Here is a 16,783-nt window from a genome sequence, read left to right as displayed (position 1 = left end):
TAACCACTAAGAAGAATATATGCAGTGTATTATTTGTTGAAACTGTACTTCCGATTTGATTTGAAACTGTCTCATTGCTATCTGTTTATCAATAAAACTGTAGAAAAAAAAAAAGAAGAAACAGGAAGTCCTCAGCTAAGACTTCAGTGTCAAATGAGTCAACCTACTCTTCTCCAGTTCTGCTCCCTTTCGCCCTTCTGCTCAACTCATCAGAACAATTATCCATTTTGTAGAATGAAGTGTTCCCTGATTCTAGAATCACAAGCCAAGTCAGTTAAGTTCTTTACACTAAATTGATTGATTGAAAATTGGCAATGGACAGAGAAAGTGAAAATATCAAGTCCAATATCATGCCTCTTGCTGCACTCCTGAATCTTACTCCACCTCAGCTCCTCAAGCATCTATTTCTTTGTCTGGTCATGATCACACTGTAACAGTGAGCACACTTTTGTTGCTAAGGATACATTTGTTTAATTTTACTTATAGTATATTCCAACCCTGATGTTACTAAGCATATTTGTGTTTAATTTTACTTTAACATGTTCCAGTATCTTATCCTTGCTATGTATGTATTTAATTTTCCTTATACTACTTTCTATTACCTGCTGTTACTAGGTCTATATTTAATTTTACTATGTTCTGATGTGTAGTAGGATGTAGCTATTACAGTGTAGCAGGGAGTTCTGGGCCAGCAGGGCATTTGGGTGGGATGGTGTGTGGGCACACAGGGGCTCCACTTGGGACAGCTCCTGGAGGGTGAGAGCAGAGTTGGGCCAGCTGTTCCTGTGAGGTCTAAATGTGGGACTGAGCTAGCAGATGCCTCAGGGACAGAGCCATTTGACTCTGCCCAAATACCAACCAGTCACCAACAAGCACATGACTGCCACATGGATCTACTGGATTTGTGACACAGTTACACAGTACAGATAACTGGGACCCCCCTCCCCATCTAGAATTTACAGGCTTGTATTCCATGTGTATTATTTTTTCTAGAGTCTTAAGAAGGCTTAAAAGGATTCACTGGTATTTTGACTGACAGCATAATATGTGTGCATTAAATTCAGGAATAACTTCCATCCAGGCTCTTGATTAACTCCCCTAATTCCCCACTTCCCATGTTCTTGGCGCTATGCTGTGCTTTTCCTTGTAGTTACAACTGCTTCCTGGTGAAGATCATCTCTGGGCGCCTCATGTGTTCATTTAAGAGTGGCTGGTTTTCTCATTGCACTTCCTAGATGGACGTATACAGAGAATTGACTGGCTTTTGCATATTTATTTTGTAACCAGCCATCTTGACAAGTTTACTTTTTTTGTATTTTATTTTTAGTTATTCCTATGGATTTTCATTTGACCTATAAATAATGAGGCAAATGAGATAATAAATAAAATATGTACAAAAGGCTCCTCTGAGACAGGAGGAGAGCCTCAACGGGGTGCAACTACAGCTCAGTCTCAGGGTCTTGGGAAGGATCTGGTGAAGCCTGTGTTCAGGACACATTCCCAGAAGAGGCATCCTGGTCCTGATCAGGATTTAGGGCCAGCAGCTCTAGTATTTTACAACAAGTAATCATTCTCACTAACAGCAGCAAGCTATTAAATCTGGATCTACAATTTTCTTTTACATGTGAAGAGAACATTTACAATTATTTAGCCACATACAACATAAATATTTTAAAATGATGAACTTATATGTCAACTTTACAAAGTTTATTAGAAATTAGTGCTGTTTTAACAAATGTTTCTGCAGTTCTTACTGAGGTGGCTTCTAGCCAGCCTGGCTGCTTTTTTCTTCTCCCTCTACACTGCCCCCTTTTCTGAGCCCTCCCCTCAGCCTGTGATGAGGGGCACAGTGATACACAGCACCCACAGGGTGAACTGGCTGGGTGAACAAAGCTCTGAATTAAATCAAGCTTTGGAACAGAAACAGGGCAAGTCCCTGTGTGTGGCCACTGAAGGCTCAGGACCCCTGAGGTGGTCACAAGTGCAGCACCTGCCCTCCCACCTACATGCTGACCTTGGATATAGGCAGTGCTGGTCCCTGCAACACTTATCCTGTGCACATGTGGCTGTGCCCAAGGTGTCCTCATTGAAGTCCTGAAGCTGCCTTCACAGTCATTTGGTGTTAAAGACTTCTGCAGAGTTGGGACCTGGGAACACAATCTTTCATCTGGCCAAGGCAGTTGAGGTGGATTTTGTCATAGTTCCTGTCTTCCACCTCTGTGAATCTAGGGTGTACTGGCAAAGCAGCTGCACAGGGTACCTGTCTTGATCTTTTCTAATAACTATTATGGTGCTCAGCACTTTCCTCTCAGACTTTGTTTTTACAGAGTGCAAAGTGCAGATTCAGCAACTGTCCCTCAGGGGTTGGGGGATGTGCTGTGATCTCTGGGGATGCAAAGATGAACAAAAGAAAATACCTCCTCTCCAGGGTCACAATCATGAACGTGAGGGGTCTAGCCAGACCATGTGAGGCTGGCTGTCCCCCATTTTAGAGTGGGCACAAGGAAAGAACTGTCTTGGACAGAAGGCAGATCATCTCAGTAGGCTCACAAAGGGGGAGAGGGATGCAAGGAAGCAGAGGGTCGTGGGGCCCACAGAAGCACAAGCTCAGGGTGTCGCATGAGTGACGGAGAGAAATTGCCCAGTGAGAAGGGACACTGGGGCCAGTGAGGTAGCCATACCTGGGCAGAGGATGTGGTGAGCTGGTGGCTGTGGGACCTCAATGTAGGGCAATTGGTAGACATGTGATCGATTACATGGGGAATGCCCACCGTGCACACAGAGAATCAGGAACAATGAAGAGAAGGGAATTTTCAGCACGGTAACAGCACAAGAGAGATTTACTTCCTAGTGATAGAAAGGAAACTTGGGAAGCTATGAGATGCATTTTAGAAAGACAGATGTAGTTTTACAAGGCTCCCAGCACTGGGTGGACACATGGATGAAAGTGATATAGAATGGCATTGCCTCCAAGGAGTACAGTGTTGGAACCACAAAGGACTGGGTCACAAACACAAAGACACTGGATGACTAAAAACTTCAGAAATTGTCTCTGGACAGATGTTCACCTGGAATCTGCCACAATGGTGAAGATCTGGAGGCAAGAGTTGCAATTAGAGGCACCCAACATCATGACAAGGCTGTACAGATGTACTAGGGATGTTTTTAGGAGAGGGCTTAGGGACATGATGGCGAACCTTTTGGAGCTTTCAATGATAACAAACAGCCTGCTTTGGCATGTGTGCCACAGGTTTGCCACCATGACATGGAGTATGATGCTGGGAAATAAGCAGGCAACCAGCTGTGAATGGGCCACTTTCATGGTGGTATAAAGCAGTAGGCATGTGAGGGAGGCCAGAAAAAGCAGCCTACTGGTCAGCACCTCTTGGTTTCCTTTCCTTCTGTTCTGTGATCTGCTTGCTTTTCACATCTTTCTTAAAGAACAAGTACTCAACTAAGATTAGAATAACACTTCTGAAAGCTGGCACATTCTGTAGGCTGGAGGAGGAAAAGGATAGGAGGTGGGGACCCTGGACAGCGGACAGAGTTAAGAGAGTGGCAGGAACTGAGGTAAGGTTGCTTCCTATGGGTATTGTCCTATACTGACTCTCCTATGGGAGTGACAGGTTGATTTCTCAAGACACATGTTTATGTCATTTCAGAAACCAGTGACTGCCTATCTGGGAAGCAAGGTTTCTTTAGAGTAGGCCCACAATGAATGACACCTGTCACCAGCAGATGAGGACCCCTGATGGACACAGATCTTCAGCACAGGGCTCCACTCAAACCCCTACAAAGCTTCCCATGGTACTGATGTGGAAATACTTCCTATAAAACAGCACATGCTTCTCATCTGGAAACAGTTAGTTTGGTGAATTATGACAGTTAATATCTTCTCATTAAAAACATCCCATCATGGTACACTTTAATATTTCAAGCTTAAGTGAAGCCTAAAATCATCTGTTTCAACTTCTTGAGTCTGTTCCCTCAATTGAGTGGTGCCTGATGAATTTATGCTTGGATGAATTCAGTTCCCTAAAAAAAATCTGTCAAAATAATTCGGTCCTATTTAGGGAAATGCTGGGAGGCAATGAGATCACACACACACACACACACACACACACACACACACACACACACACACACAAATCCTTCCATTTTCACATTTCCAGTAAGCTCACAGTAGTATCATAGCCACTTCATTCTGGGCAGCTACAGAGAAGACAGAGGATCCTGGCATAGGCACTGACAGTCAACAGGGGATGGCTTGTTTCAGCAACATCACTATCTCTCCACCCCAGAAAGCTGGTAGGATGGGTGCAAGCTCACTTGTCCTGTTCACATCTGCTTTATCTCCTCTTCATCCCCAGAGAGTAGCATGGGGCACTACCAGAGTAGACCAGGATCCACTCAGGGTGGGCTGCTTGGGGTAGACCAGCATAGGTCCCCACCAGGCACTAACTGGGAACTCTGCCTATGTATTCCAGGGCTTTTCTGGATAGTCCTCAGTGAGACTAGGACAGTTCTTCCCTGGAGGCAGCATAGAGGCTTGAATTGGGCACCCAGCACTCAGGCAGGCCGTGGGAACAGCAGTGATTCTTTCCTTGGGTGGTTCTCCCTGGATCTTTATGTCTGAGATGCTGGTCATTGTCCCCCTGTCGCATCCACCTGTGGGGAAAAGGAGGGGGCCATTCTACTGCATCCTGTCCCTAGTGAGTCTCCTGCTCTCTAAAGAGCTGGTCAGTTTTGATTAGCTTTCCTGGACCTCTGTACACAAGTAACTGCTTGTCACTGACAAACTTCCAGAGCTAGAGAGGTAAGGACTCGTACCTCCTGGGCCAGGCCTCCACTCTGCTGCCATGGTCCCAGGTACTGCTTTCACATCTCATTTGCAAGAGGGTACAGTGAGTCCCTTAATTTTCATGAATCATTCAATCTGATCTCTTGGAAGAATCTGCATTTGATTGATGAAGAAACAGGTTTGAGAGGAGAAATAAATGTTTCAAGGTCCTGAGCAGTCTGAGTTTGGCCAGAACCAAATTCTGCTTTTTATGGTGATAGAAGAGACCAAAAACCTCACATAGATGGTGGAAAAAGAATCTTGTAGCTTTTATACTAACATTTGAGCAGGAATTTTTTTTTTCAGACTAAAGTAAAAATTCAAAACACAACTCTCCTAGTTTTTTCCTGCCAATTTTGTGCAGGAAGTAGAGGGAAACAAATGTTCTAAGCTTTACCTTAATCCTGTACACAGTAAGTCAACCAGCTGTTATGGTTTGTGTCTAGACGTACCCCACAGACTCATGTGGTCATAGGTGGACTTTTTCAGGGGTGGCTGGATCTATAATATGTGATGCTGGGATTGATTCATGGTGCAATGTTAGGATCAAGGGCATAGGATTAAGGGTGTGAGTGCTACCTGCCCTAAGTAGCCTGGATGAGATGTAAGTGATAGAAAGAGATGTGGTCATCCCTTGCTTGTTTTACTACCTTCTGTCTGTCTGGAACTGTCTCTCCTTTGTGATGCTTGTCTGCCACACCACCATGCCGGCCAGTTATGGATGGAAACTTCTACAACTGATGAGCTAAATAAACCTCTCTTCCTTTAACTTTGGCTATCAGGTATTTGTCTCAGCAATGACAAAATAAGTAAGATACCAGCCTAGCTATCCTGTGCCTTAAAGGCCCTATAGGGCCTTCTATGAAGTACAGGTAGTAATCTTGGGGTGGTGGGCAAAGGACACCTACGCTTCTCATCCCAAGTCTGGGCAGTTTGGTGGTGCCAGGTCACAGGATGGTGGGGTGATAGGGGGTGGTGCCATACCTCCTATTGGATACAGCCTGGTCGAACATGAAGCCAAGCCTCTGCCACATGCACTCACTTCACCTTCTTGGCAACAGGAAGAATAAAACCTATTCCATAAAGAACAGTGTACAGACTTGAACTTCAGCCCCAGGCTGTAGCTTGAGGCTCTGCCACTGCTCTGGGTTGACTCATTGTATAAATCAGTGGGAGTCTGCTGACTTCTGCACCAGGTCTTTGCAGACAGAAAGATAAACAAGTTAAACCCACTGACAGTTTGATGGGGCACATAAGGCCAGGAGCTGACCAGACAGTGATCCTGACATGCCCTGGCTCTGGCTGAGCACAGCCCATGCCCTCCACCTCCCTTATTTCCATGTGTGGCCAGACCTTGACATCTTCCACCGCAGAGGCCTGGCATGTGCACTGGCAGCAGGCTTTACTCACTATTTGCTGTGATGTCACAGGCTACTGGCCAGTACCAGCTTGAGCAACCATAATTCTACCTGGGTCTGTGCCCCAAGTGGGCCCCAGACTTCTTGCTGACACTAGAGGCATGAATATTTGGTCTTAGCTTCATGGGAAGCCACTTGCCCTGCTCTCTCTTGCCTTTGCTGAGTGGAGGGGCAGCCATGGAGCTCCTTGGGATTCAGGGGACACCAAGCTGACCTGTACTACCCATCTCAGATGTTGAGTTGAGAGAAGGAGCTTTCACTTGTCAGGACCCTAGAGTTGCTACAGCCTCGGCACAGCAGTCATCGTACCAGCATGAATGGGAAAAGTTCAGGACCTGAGAGGTACCCTGGTCTTTCCAAAGAAATCCATTCCTAATATAAGTGTCCTACATGCTAGGCCAGGATGGTTCTGTCTTGTGGTTCCAGGACAAGCTGCGTCCAGCTTCACACTTTGTGCCCCCAGACCTGGGAGATCAGTCATGGGCCTCTCATAGATCACCCAGGGGGCAAGGGATGACAAATACATCTTTGATGATGGTGAGCAATTTGATTTGTCACTTGTCCTAGTCTCATGGAATGCCAGTGAATGGAGCTTCTAGCCACACAAGCACAATAAGTGGGTTGGGAGTAAAGGTCATGTGATAGGGAACTTGGCACGCACCACAGGGCATCTATGTGTCAGTGAGGCATTATTTTGTGTGTGCTTGTAAGGTGGTTTCTGGATGAGACTGACATGTGAAGCAGTGGGCTAGATCTGGCACGTGGCTCTCCCCAGGGAGTGGCCTCGCTGTTCAGATAAGGCCTGAACAGAACTGACAGCAGGGGCAGGACAGCAGCCTCCTGTGTGTCCAGCTCTCTGTGTCTCCAGCTTGGGACTGCAGACCTTTTGCTGCTTGGTCCTCAGTTTCCTTGCACAAATCCCCCTACATATGCATCCTTTTGCTGCATGCCTTTGTAGACCCTAATCCTACTCAGAGATATCAAAGCTCTTCCTCTGGTAGAAGCTGACACAATGTGATGTGTACAGTGCAACTGTGTCATGGAAACTTTGCCACCACTCTCAACACTGTTACAAAGCCTCCCTTAGTGAATTCAACAGTCAAAATCCCAGTCATGAAATCTATAACTAATTTTTCTGGCTTTAATTTAATCATGTAAGTTTAAAGGAAAAAATCGACCATGCTGTCATAAAATAGCCTGTCATGAAAGGAAATAATGAATTCTGAAAAACGCCCTGCACCCACAAGCCTTCAGTGGCAACAGGCTGTTCTCTGGCAGGTTGGTGTGCACATCCTGTCCCTGCCGCCCGCCAGGACCCAGGCAGGCGCTCCGCTCTGTCTCCAGGCAACACAGCAGCCACCACCACACAGAATAATCTCGCAGTTCTCTGATGGAATAAAAAATTTCTTCCCACTCATCTCTTCATGGTTCTTAATCACTTAATGCAGGCATCATAATGCAGTGTATACCTGGCCTTGAGGCCCACACCTGGGCACTTCCTGGATAGTGAGAATGCCTGTGATCCCGACAGACACAATGCTATGAGCATTACCAAGTTTCCCAGCAGACAGGCATTTCTCAAGAGAGGCAACATTCCTTTCATGTAATCCTATAGCAATCAAGATCAAACACAGTTAGGGGATGTGCTGGCATTTGTGTATATATGTGGCACCTGCACTGTGGTCCAAAACTCCTGGGCACTTGACATTACTCTTAGATGGCAGCACAGGGCTGCAGAGAGAGAGGTCATTTGTATTCTCCAACTCCAACTAGTGAAGGCTACAGAGTCACTGGACATACTGCAAAGGCAACAGGACAGGCAAAGGCACCTACCCCTGTGTAGGCCTTCCAGCATGGTAAAGGCTGGAGGCAGGAGTCTGCAGAAGTGCCTTCATACTAAGCCCCATCACCATCTGGAAATGGGTGCTGAGACCCATTTCCAGGTCTCTCTGGCCCTTCAAACTCCACCTTGGCAAGGACACCTCATACTATGAGGATTCTGCCCAGGTGTGATTGTTCAAGTGCAGTGACTGGGAAACCCATAGGAATGTGTGGTGGCTATGAATATTCAGAATGTAGCTTTTGGGGTCAGAGAAGTCAGAGTCACTGTTGTGGCCACAGATGTTCAGTACTAACCTCTCCATAGCCACATGAATACTGTGGATTTGGAAATCACTGATCTTTTCCTTCTGGGAAAGATAACAGTCATTGAGCAAATGAGCACATGGAGAACAACAGGGTGTAAGGACTGTGCCCAGCAAACCCGGTCAGGCTGTGTTCCATGCAGCTGCTGACCCACCACAGGTCCCACTGCAGGCCCTCCAGCTCCCACGTGGCCCAGAGCACAGGAGCCTTTCTGTTACGTAAGACACCTATCCTCAGGCTCAAGTCCCCAAGATAGACAAGCATTTTGCTCAAGGTAGCTTAAGACTGGAGGCACTTGCATCACAGGCAGCTCTGTTTTTCCTCTTCTTCTTGTTCTAGGGATTTGAACACACACGACAAAGTCTTTACTCCTGAAATACTGCACCTTTATCTCCAAAATGAAACACAGTCCTCTCCAGGAGACACTATAGTAATTTCCATAATGACCACCTCCAGTGCCATGAAGGCCAGTTATTGCTGAGTCTTCAGACTTTCACGTGGGGGCAGGATCTCTGTCATGCTCCATCTACTCATTGTGGGACTAGGGACACAGTACAAGATATATAAAGCAGAGCATGCCCTCTGAGAACACACTTTACAGTTACACAGAGCTATAAGGAGCTAAGAGCTGGTGGGCAATTAGATGATTTAATTCCCTCCTTTGGAAAGGCTATGTGTGAACACACTGGCCTTCTTTCTATCCCTGTAGCCAGCAACACTTCTTCTGAAGAGCTTCAGCACATGTCCCTCTTCCTCTGGGTGCTGTACAGGTGCCAGGACATTAGGTACATGCCAGACTCCTCTGGAGCAGCAGGAATTGTGGCTTTCCACACATGATGCACAGCAAGACTCATGAGACTTGTCGTGGGAACAGGGCAGCAGGCTGGCCCTTTACTGTGTTGTGGTGTGGCCAGCTAGATAGCAGTCCCAAAAGGTATCCACATCATTACCCCAGAACCTGAGTATACGTCACCTCACATGAAAAAGAAGTCTGGTTTGTTGTATTAGTCAGCTTTCCATTGCTTAGACAAAATACTTGACATACTCATCTTAAATGAGGAGAGATTTATTTTGTGTCACAGTTTCAGAGCTTTCAGTTAATGGTCTAAGGCAGAAATACCAAAGAAGAAGGGCATAGTGAAGGAAAGTTGCTCACCTCCCAGCAGCCACAAAGTAGAGCTGGGGAAAAGAGCCAGTTGGGGAGGTGCCAGACACCAAATGTAGCCTTCAGGCCTACATTTGATGACCTCCCAAGACCATCTCCTTTCTATAAAGGTCATCTAAGTTCCATGGCTTTCCCATAGTGCTATCAAATGATGACCTCATCAATAGAAGAATCAGAGCTCTTGTGCTCCTATTCTTTCTGAAACCACCCACTCCCAGAAGTGTGCTTTACTAATTTCCTACAAAATTCATCACTTCCTTTCAGGAAAGTTTTGGGTTTTTTTTTTTGTTTTGTTTTGTTTTTTTGCGGGACTGGGGATTGAACTCAGGCCCTTGTGCTTACCTGGCAACCATTTATTCTACTGAACTATCTCCCCAGTCCCAATCATGTCCTTTCGTCATGGACTATTCATCAGCATATTTCTCAGTCCAATCAAGTTGACACCCAAGATTTACCATTCCAACTAAGGACCTCAAAATGGGAGATTGTCCTGAGTTCCTTAGATGAGTTGTGTGGTCCCAGGGTCTTCATAAGAGGAAGCTAAAGGCACCAAGTGTCAATGGAGAAGGGAATGTATACTTTGGTACTGTGTTGGGAGTGGCTGAAGCTGGAAATTGGTCATATGTGTGAGGGAAGGACAAGGTCTAGTGCCTAAAGCAATCAAGCTACCTCAGTCTTGAAAAAAGCATCCTGTCTAGACAATTTCAACCATTAGTTGCCAGGCAACCTTGTGTCTTATGATAGTAACTTTGCAAAGGTACAAATGTCTACTGTTATTCATGGGGTCCTTTTCCAATCAAGCAAACAAGGTTCTACCTGAACCCAGTTCTTGTCTCTTGTCTATCTTTTCCTCCTTCCTGCCACTGTTGCTGCCCAGGGTATACTGAGAGACCAATGAGTTCCCACAGCACTGCTGGAGGAGGGGCAGCAAACCTTGGGCAGGAAATCGTTCTTCAATCTCCATGAGGAACTAGCCCTGCTACATCTTGATTCTGCTCCAGGAGACCACTTTGAACACTGCCTACAAGAACTGTATCAAAATAAATCTTTGTTTTAAGCCCAGCAGTGTTAGCTATGACACAAATGGGATGATCCGAGGGTGCTTTAGCCTATGCCTCCATAATGCCCATGCCTACCCGATAGACATTTAATTCACTCTCTCACTGGCCGCCATGTTACTTCAATGCTGTAAGTACGGGCCCTAGGCTAAGACCTTATTAGCTCTTATGCCCACCTGTCCTGGGGTGAATAGCCTCTGTAGATTCTGAGAGGGGCTGGAGAGTGTGAGGCACCATGGCAGTATGGGGGCCATGTATGGCACACTGTGTGGCCAGCAGAGATGGGACCTTGCCCAACACTCCAACTAGCCCAGAAACCTGCCAGGGTTTACAGAGGTCACAGCTGCAGGCCCAGGCACTCCTTCGGGTCCTTTGCCAATCAGGCAAACAAACTTCCAGGACCCAGGTGTATCATTCCTTCGCCAGGCTGTGGGGCCACTGAGTGGGTGGTAGCTCTTGTTGCCTGGAAACCCCTTGGTCCTCCACATTAAAGAAAGCCAGCTGAAGGAGGGAGGGACCAAAGGCAGGTGGTGGCCCCCACAACCCTCTCAAAGTGGCCTATTTCAGAGAGAGGGGTGAGAGAAGTAAACTTTTGGAGAGGTCTGGGCAGCTGGTTTCCCTGGGGTTAAATAAATCACTTAGGTGCAATTAGGATCAGGGCCAGTAAAGCTGCCCAGATGACCATTAATGTGAACACTTGTGCTAGGTCCTGGCTGTGCAGCAGGGGTAAAGTTAAGGCAACCCATTCCTTGCCACAAGACATTCACAAGCAACAGAATGATACCTTCCATTCCACTGGCATCCCTGCCTGTGGAAAGAAAGCATCAGAGCTGCCTGGTGTTCTATGGCCACATGAGATGCAAGCAAAGGGACATATTTGAGGATATACAATGGGCCTGCTGGGGGAAGGGGCTGGATATCAGCAAATCGAGAACCATGGGTAATGACTCTCCTGAGTCAGGGTAAGATGTGAAGATAAACTCTGTGACCATAATTAATGTTTGGATTCTCAAAGTGTGTCACTCTCACATTCTGCTGAGTTCAGCTTCAAGTCATGGATGGTCACAAAGCTACAAAGTTCTTCCTCTCAAATATCTTTCTCTTGACTTCTCCTGAGTTTGTAAATCTCCATGAATATGTGTGCGGAGGTAAAATACAAACAAAGCAAAATGTGCCACCTTCATACTGAATGCACATCTCAGCGCAGCAGGTGCTTCAGGGTCTCAGTCATCATATCATCTGTCTCCAGAACTTTCCATGTCCCTGACAGACACTGTCCCATCCAACACAGACACTGTCCCATCTGATGCTGTCTCCCTACCCCCACATGACCCCTGGCACCAGCCATTTTTTGTGTCTGTCAAATTGCTTACTGTAGTGATTTCATATAAGAGGAATCATACAATATTTGCCTTTTTGTAATGAATTTATTTCCCTGAGCATAATGCCCTCAAGGTCCATGCCCTTTGTGGCACAGGTCCGATTTCCTTCTTCCTTAAGTCGGACAGAAAATCCTGGAGATGAATGGTGTGACAGCTGTGCAATGATTCTAGCACACAAAATTAACTTAACCATGCCAAAAGAGGCCAAGATGGCAAGTTTTATGTATATTTTACTAAAAGAAAAATACTGATAGAATAAGAAAATTTTCCTTCCTGTAGTTGCTGCTAACACCTATTAATTTAGTACCTGCACCATTCAGTGGACAAACATGCTTAAGTTTCCCCCCACCGAGCCCCACCATGATGATCTCACAAAGGAACACACTAAAGGAGAATCTCAGCAAAGCAGGGTATGTGTGTAGACAAAAGCCAGGTATGCTATCCTATCTGCTCTCATTTTCTCAAAACACCAGAAGGTCATCCTGGCCAGATTTAGGGTCAAGGTCTTCCAAGACGTATTAGATATGTCATGGGTTATATGTAGGTACCTGCTACCCTACACCTGAGAAAGCACTATGTGCCCTATAATCTCTGCCCTGCTTTCCCACACACATTGGATCAATGGACTCTTTGGCAGGAATACCACTCATTTTTCATTAAGAGCTTATATTCTGACAAATATCACCAAAATCCTGACAGGCAGGGGATTTAGTTCTCAAAGTCATCCTCTAGCAGCTGGGCATCAGGGACCATGAACTGACACTTGTTCATCTTAGTTTGTGTTAATACTATGATTTGTCATGTTAATCTGTGGGTATTTGATTACAAGTAGGAGAGTTTTTCAGATAAGTTCCTGACATATTAAGGTTCCCCATATCCCACTGAGGGGACAGAGATGTTTCACTTAGCCAGCCCCTTGCTGTACAGTTAGAGGCTCCCTGGCTTCCAATATGTCACTAATACACCAGTGAAAGCCACCACTTTTTTCCTGCCTAATACACAGATATTTGAAAGGTCTTTTTACAGCTCTCCCTCTGCTGTCAGGCAGCTTTTCCAAAGTGGCTACAACAGTCTATACCACCTCCACTGAGGGCACCGGACGAGTGGGAAGAGGTGGGTGACAAGTGGAGCAGTGGATGATCCTATGAGAATTTGGGGTTTGGGGCTCCCTGGGTCCTGGGTTAGCTGAGCAGCTCTGATTGCTCCCATCCCCTGACCCTATAGGAATAACCTTTCCCTCCTGTATACTGTACAGAATAACTGCTTCTGAGAAGTAGTCAGAAACTGTGGAAGACAACTGAAAGCGACAGCTCAGTTATAGGACACTCAAGCAGTGAAGACGACAAGCCAGTATCCTAAAACTTACACTTTAACCTGCAGTTGGGGCTGACACACTCTTTGGGCAATTTAGTTTCTCTAAATAATGCGTTAAGCCCTCCAGATGAGCTCAAGCACAGCCTCTGGGCAGTAGAGCTGAGCAGTCCTGCTGGGGTTCACTGTGGGAAGCTGCTCAGAGAAGCGCCAGAGGATGCCAGCAACAGCCACACAGCAGCGTTCCCTTTCCCACTAACCCCAGAACCTCGACAACACAAACCCCTGCTTGGTGTACATCCTTTCCTGATTGGGTTGAGAATGTTTCATGATTCACAACGTTCACTACTGTTGTGGGGCTTTCTCTTGACTCCCTTGCTTTGTCAAAGGAACTCTGGTAAACCCACAAATGACATTTCTGTTCTTGTTTCACACCCTGGCAATCTTGGATTAGTAAATAGGATGGAGAGTGGGCCCTAAATGCTGGTCTGGGAGAATGCGGGGACTCCATCTCCTTGGCTTGGTGTGACCAAGGACAGGCACTGCATGTGCCAGTCCTGAAATGCAATGTAGATTAGAGACTAACAGTCACCTCACTGGAACTCATTTGCAGCCACTCAACTATGAGCCAATGAGCCAATGAGCCAATCAGTGCTGCAGGGAAGGGGCACGCACCTCAAAGATTACCCTGAAGGGCGTCCATCCCATCCCCCCAATGTATTCTGGCCACAGCCTCCCACACACGCACTCACCCGTTCTTCCTCCGCGCGGATGTCCGGCATTGTACTCAGGCAGAGGCCAACAGCTGTGACGGCCACAAAGGCCACAGAGACACAGGCAAAGAGTTTGCCCGCCAGCCCCGAGTGCGGATTGTCCACCACGTCGCGGAGGCGCCACCGGCGGCGCTCCAGCCGCCCGGGCCCCAGGGCGCGAGCCGGGCTCCCCGGTGTCCCGCGCCCCGCCGGCCCTGCCCGCGCCTCGGCAGCCTCCTCCTCGCGGCGGCGCAGGCGGCGCAGGCAGCAGCGCTCCAGGTGCGCCTCGTCGATGCCCCAGTAGGCCAGCTCGTCGCGGAAGGCCAGCGCGCAAGGGCCGCGCAGTAGCCGCAGCTTCCCAGCTCGCAGCAGCGCCACGATGGCTCGGAAGGCGCACGGACTACGGTCAAAGAAAAACTCGTCGCGGCTCACGTCGTAGTCGTCGCACACGCGCAGCAGCTCGTCGTGGCCTCGGCAGGCCCGCAGGCGCTCGAGGCGCGCGAGGGGACAACGCGCCAGCGCAGCCCAGGCCAGGCGCACCCTGCAGCCGCCCACGTTGATGATGACGTGCCGGGTTCGGGCCACTTTGGGGTATCCTCTGCCGCCGCCAGGCTCCGGGTCGGGTGTCCCTGCGGTCCGGGGGAGCAGGGCCATGTCCCCATGCGGTCGCAGCGCCGTCTGGCTCTCGCGAGACTGGGCCTGCAGAAGGAAGGAGGTGCGTTAGGGCCACTGGCACTGATGGAACCCTGCTTGGCCTTGCACCCAGGGGCTGGGAACCCGGGATTTCTTGTGTTTGGCCATTTCTCCTTTCTTGCATTTCCACAGTCTCCATACAAAGCGGATCCCTCAAGTCTTCCAGCAGACCGGGTAAGTGGCGACCTGGTTTTAATTCATCACCTAAAGAACAGTGATGCATTCTTAAAGTCTGCCCACATACCAGGTGGTAGAAGACGTTGGAGATGCCCCCTCATGGTGCTAGGCCAGGGCTGTCTGGGCATGATTAAAGACAAAACTCCCTACCCTTCAACAGATAAAGGCTAAGGAAGAAAAGAAAGAGGTTGGGGGGTGGCTATAAAGGACAATGTGTGGACACTGTTTTAGGTTCACAGTGGAAGAAATCAACTACAAAAGACAGAAGAGTAAAAGAGAAAATATGACCAGTGCAGATGAATTAAAATTTTAAAGGTGTAATAATGATACTGTGGTATGTGAACAATGGGCGCACATTTTCTCCTAGAGATACACTGTACCGTTAATGTAAAAGGTGGTTGCCCACAGAACTGCCTTCCCTTGGCTTTGAGTAGGGGTGGGTATACCAGGGCACACTGTACCCCTTCTGTGCTATGGTTTTGAATCTTGACATTCCCACCATGGTAAACATTCTGCTTTGTTTTGCTTTGAACAAAACTTCCAGGTAATGTTGCTGCATAGCTGGCATTGAGAGACGCTGATGTGGAGAAACCGAAACCAAGTTACCCAATTTTCCAGTCTACCTTGTTATCTCTGTTATAGGTTGTCTGTATCCACAGAAATTCTTTAGAGGGACCCTGAGCCTTCTAAATTTACATACAAAACTATTTTGTATGTGCAACTTTTTCTGTTGGGGGCCCACACTTCTCAGAATCCTATAAAAAAATCAGAGCATTAGTAACATCACCACTCTGACCTCACCGAGACTGTCATGGGTCCTTTTCCTATTGTGCTGAAAGGTAGTTCCATTCCCCTTCAAATGTATTACCCAAGATGTTTCTCTTCTTCCTGAAAGGATGTTCAGCATCAGGCACATTTGAGTTCTGTGGCTATATGCAGCAGTAAGAGCAAAAAAAGATACACAAGTCCCAGTTGGTATTAGAGGGCTGGGGAGATAGTTCAGTAGAATAAGTGCTTGCCTGGCATGCTCAAGGTCCTGAGTTCAATTCCTAGTACCACAGGAAAAAAAAAAAAAAGCTGGTTGGTATTAGAGCAGGACCACCTATCCGAGAAGAACCTTGGGTGTCTGTCTGCAGGGAGACAGAATGCAGCTTAGTGTTCTCACAGTGGACCATGGCCAGCAACATCAGAAGCATGGAGAATCTGCTAGGAAAATATATTCCCAGCCCCACCCTTACTAGTCTAAGTGACTTGGAAATTGCACAACTAAGAGCTGCAAAAGTCCTTCCGTACCTTTAACCAGTGAGGGGAAAAATACTAGGAAAAACCTTCAGAGACAATGTTTTTGAACTTTAAACTCTTCAAATTCCTTTTTTTCAATTATAGTTTTTGCCTGGGGCATCTTTACCTCATATTTAACTTCTACTTTCTTTTTTCTTTCTTTGGTTTTGTATTTTAGGGAAGGGTCTACAGGGTGTTCAGAGTCTCACTACTAGATTGGACTTATAGTGATCTGCCTATTTACAGCCTTCCAAGAGCTGGGATTACAGGCGCATGCTATCATGCCCAGTCTCAATTGCCATCTCAGCTTGTCTCCAGGATGAAGCCAGCATGGCAGGCCCAGCATCAAACCCCCAGCCCCTGTGCCTGCTTGCAGGCACTTTAATCCATTGAGCTATTAACTTCTATTTTCAAGGAGATAAAAGTTCCCTTGTGCCTAGTATCACCAGGACTTGAAGGCCTGAAGGCTACACTCTACTGCCAAAGGCCTCTCTATATGTCTTAATTTCCCAAAATCCAGCTCTGGCTTCTTGCAATACCACCTTTGGCTTGGGGACATGG

General features: G+C 47.2%; 1 protein-coding gene across 1 annotated transcript in view; it reads right to left on the bottom strand.

Annotated features, from left to right (window-relative positions):
• The window catches only part of Kcng2 (potassium voltage-gated channel modifier subfamily G member 2), a 77,168-nt gene that overhangs the window by 22,388 nt on the left and 37,997 nt on the right, over positions 1-16,783 (bottom strand). Inside the window, exon 2 of the mRNA XM_023700071.1 lies at positions 14,072-14,770. Coding sequence (XP_023555839.1) covers positions 14,072-14,725 — 654 coding nt within the window. The 5' untranslated portion in view covers positions 14,726-14,770. The remainder of the gene's footprint in view (positions 1-14,071; positions 14,771-16,783) is intronic.

The sequence above is a fragment of the Octodon degus genome, unplaced genomic scaffold (assembly GCF_000260255.1).
Source record: "Octodon degus isolate 3935 unplaced genomic scaffold, OctDeg1.0 scaffold00120, whole genome shotgun sequence".
In the NCBI taxonomy this organism is placed as follows: domain Eukaryota; kingdom Metazoa; phylum Chordata; class Mammalia; order Rodentia; family Octodontidae; genus Octodon; species Octodon degus.
Note: the sequence above shows the minus strand (reverse complement) of the source record. Positions and strands in the feature narration are given on the sequence as shown.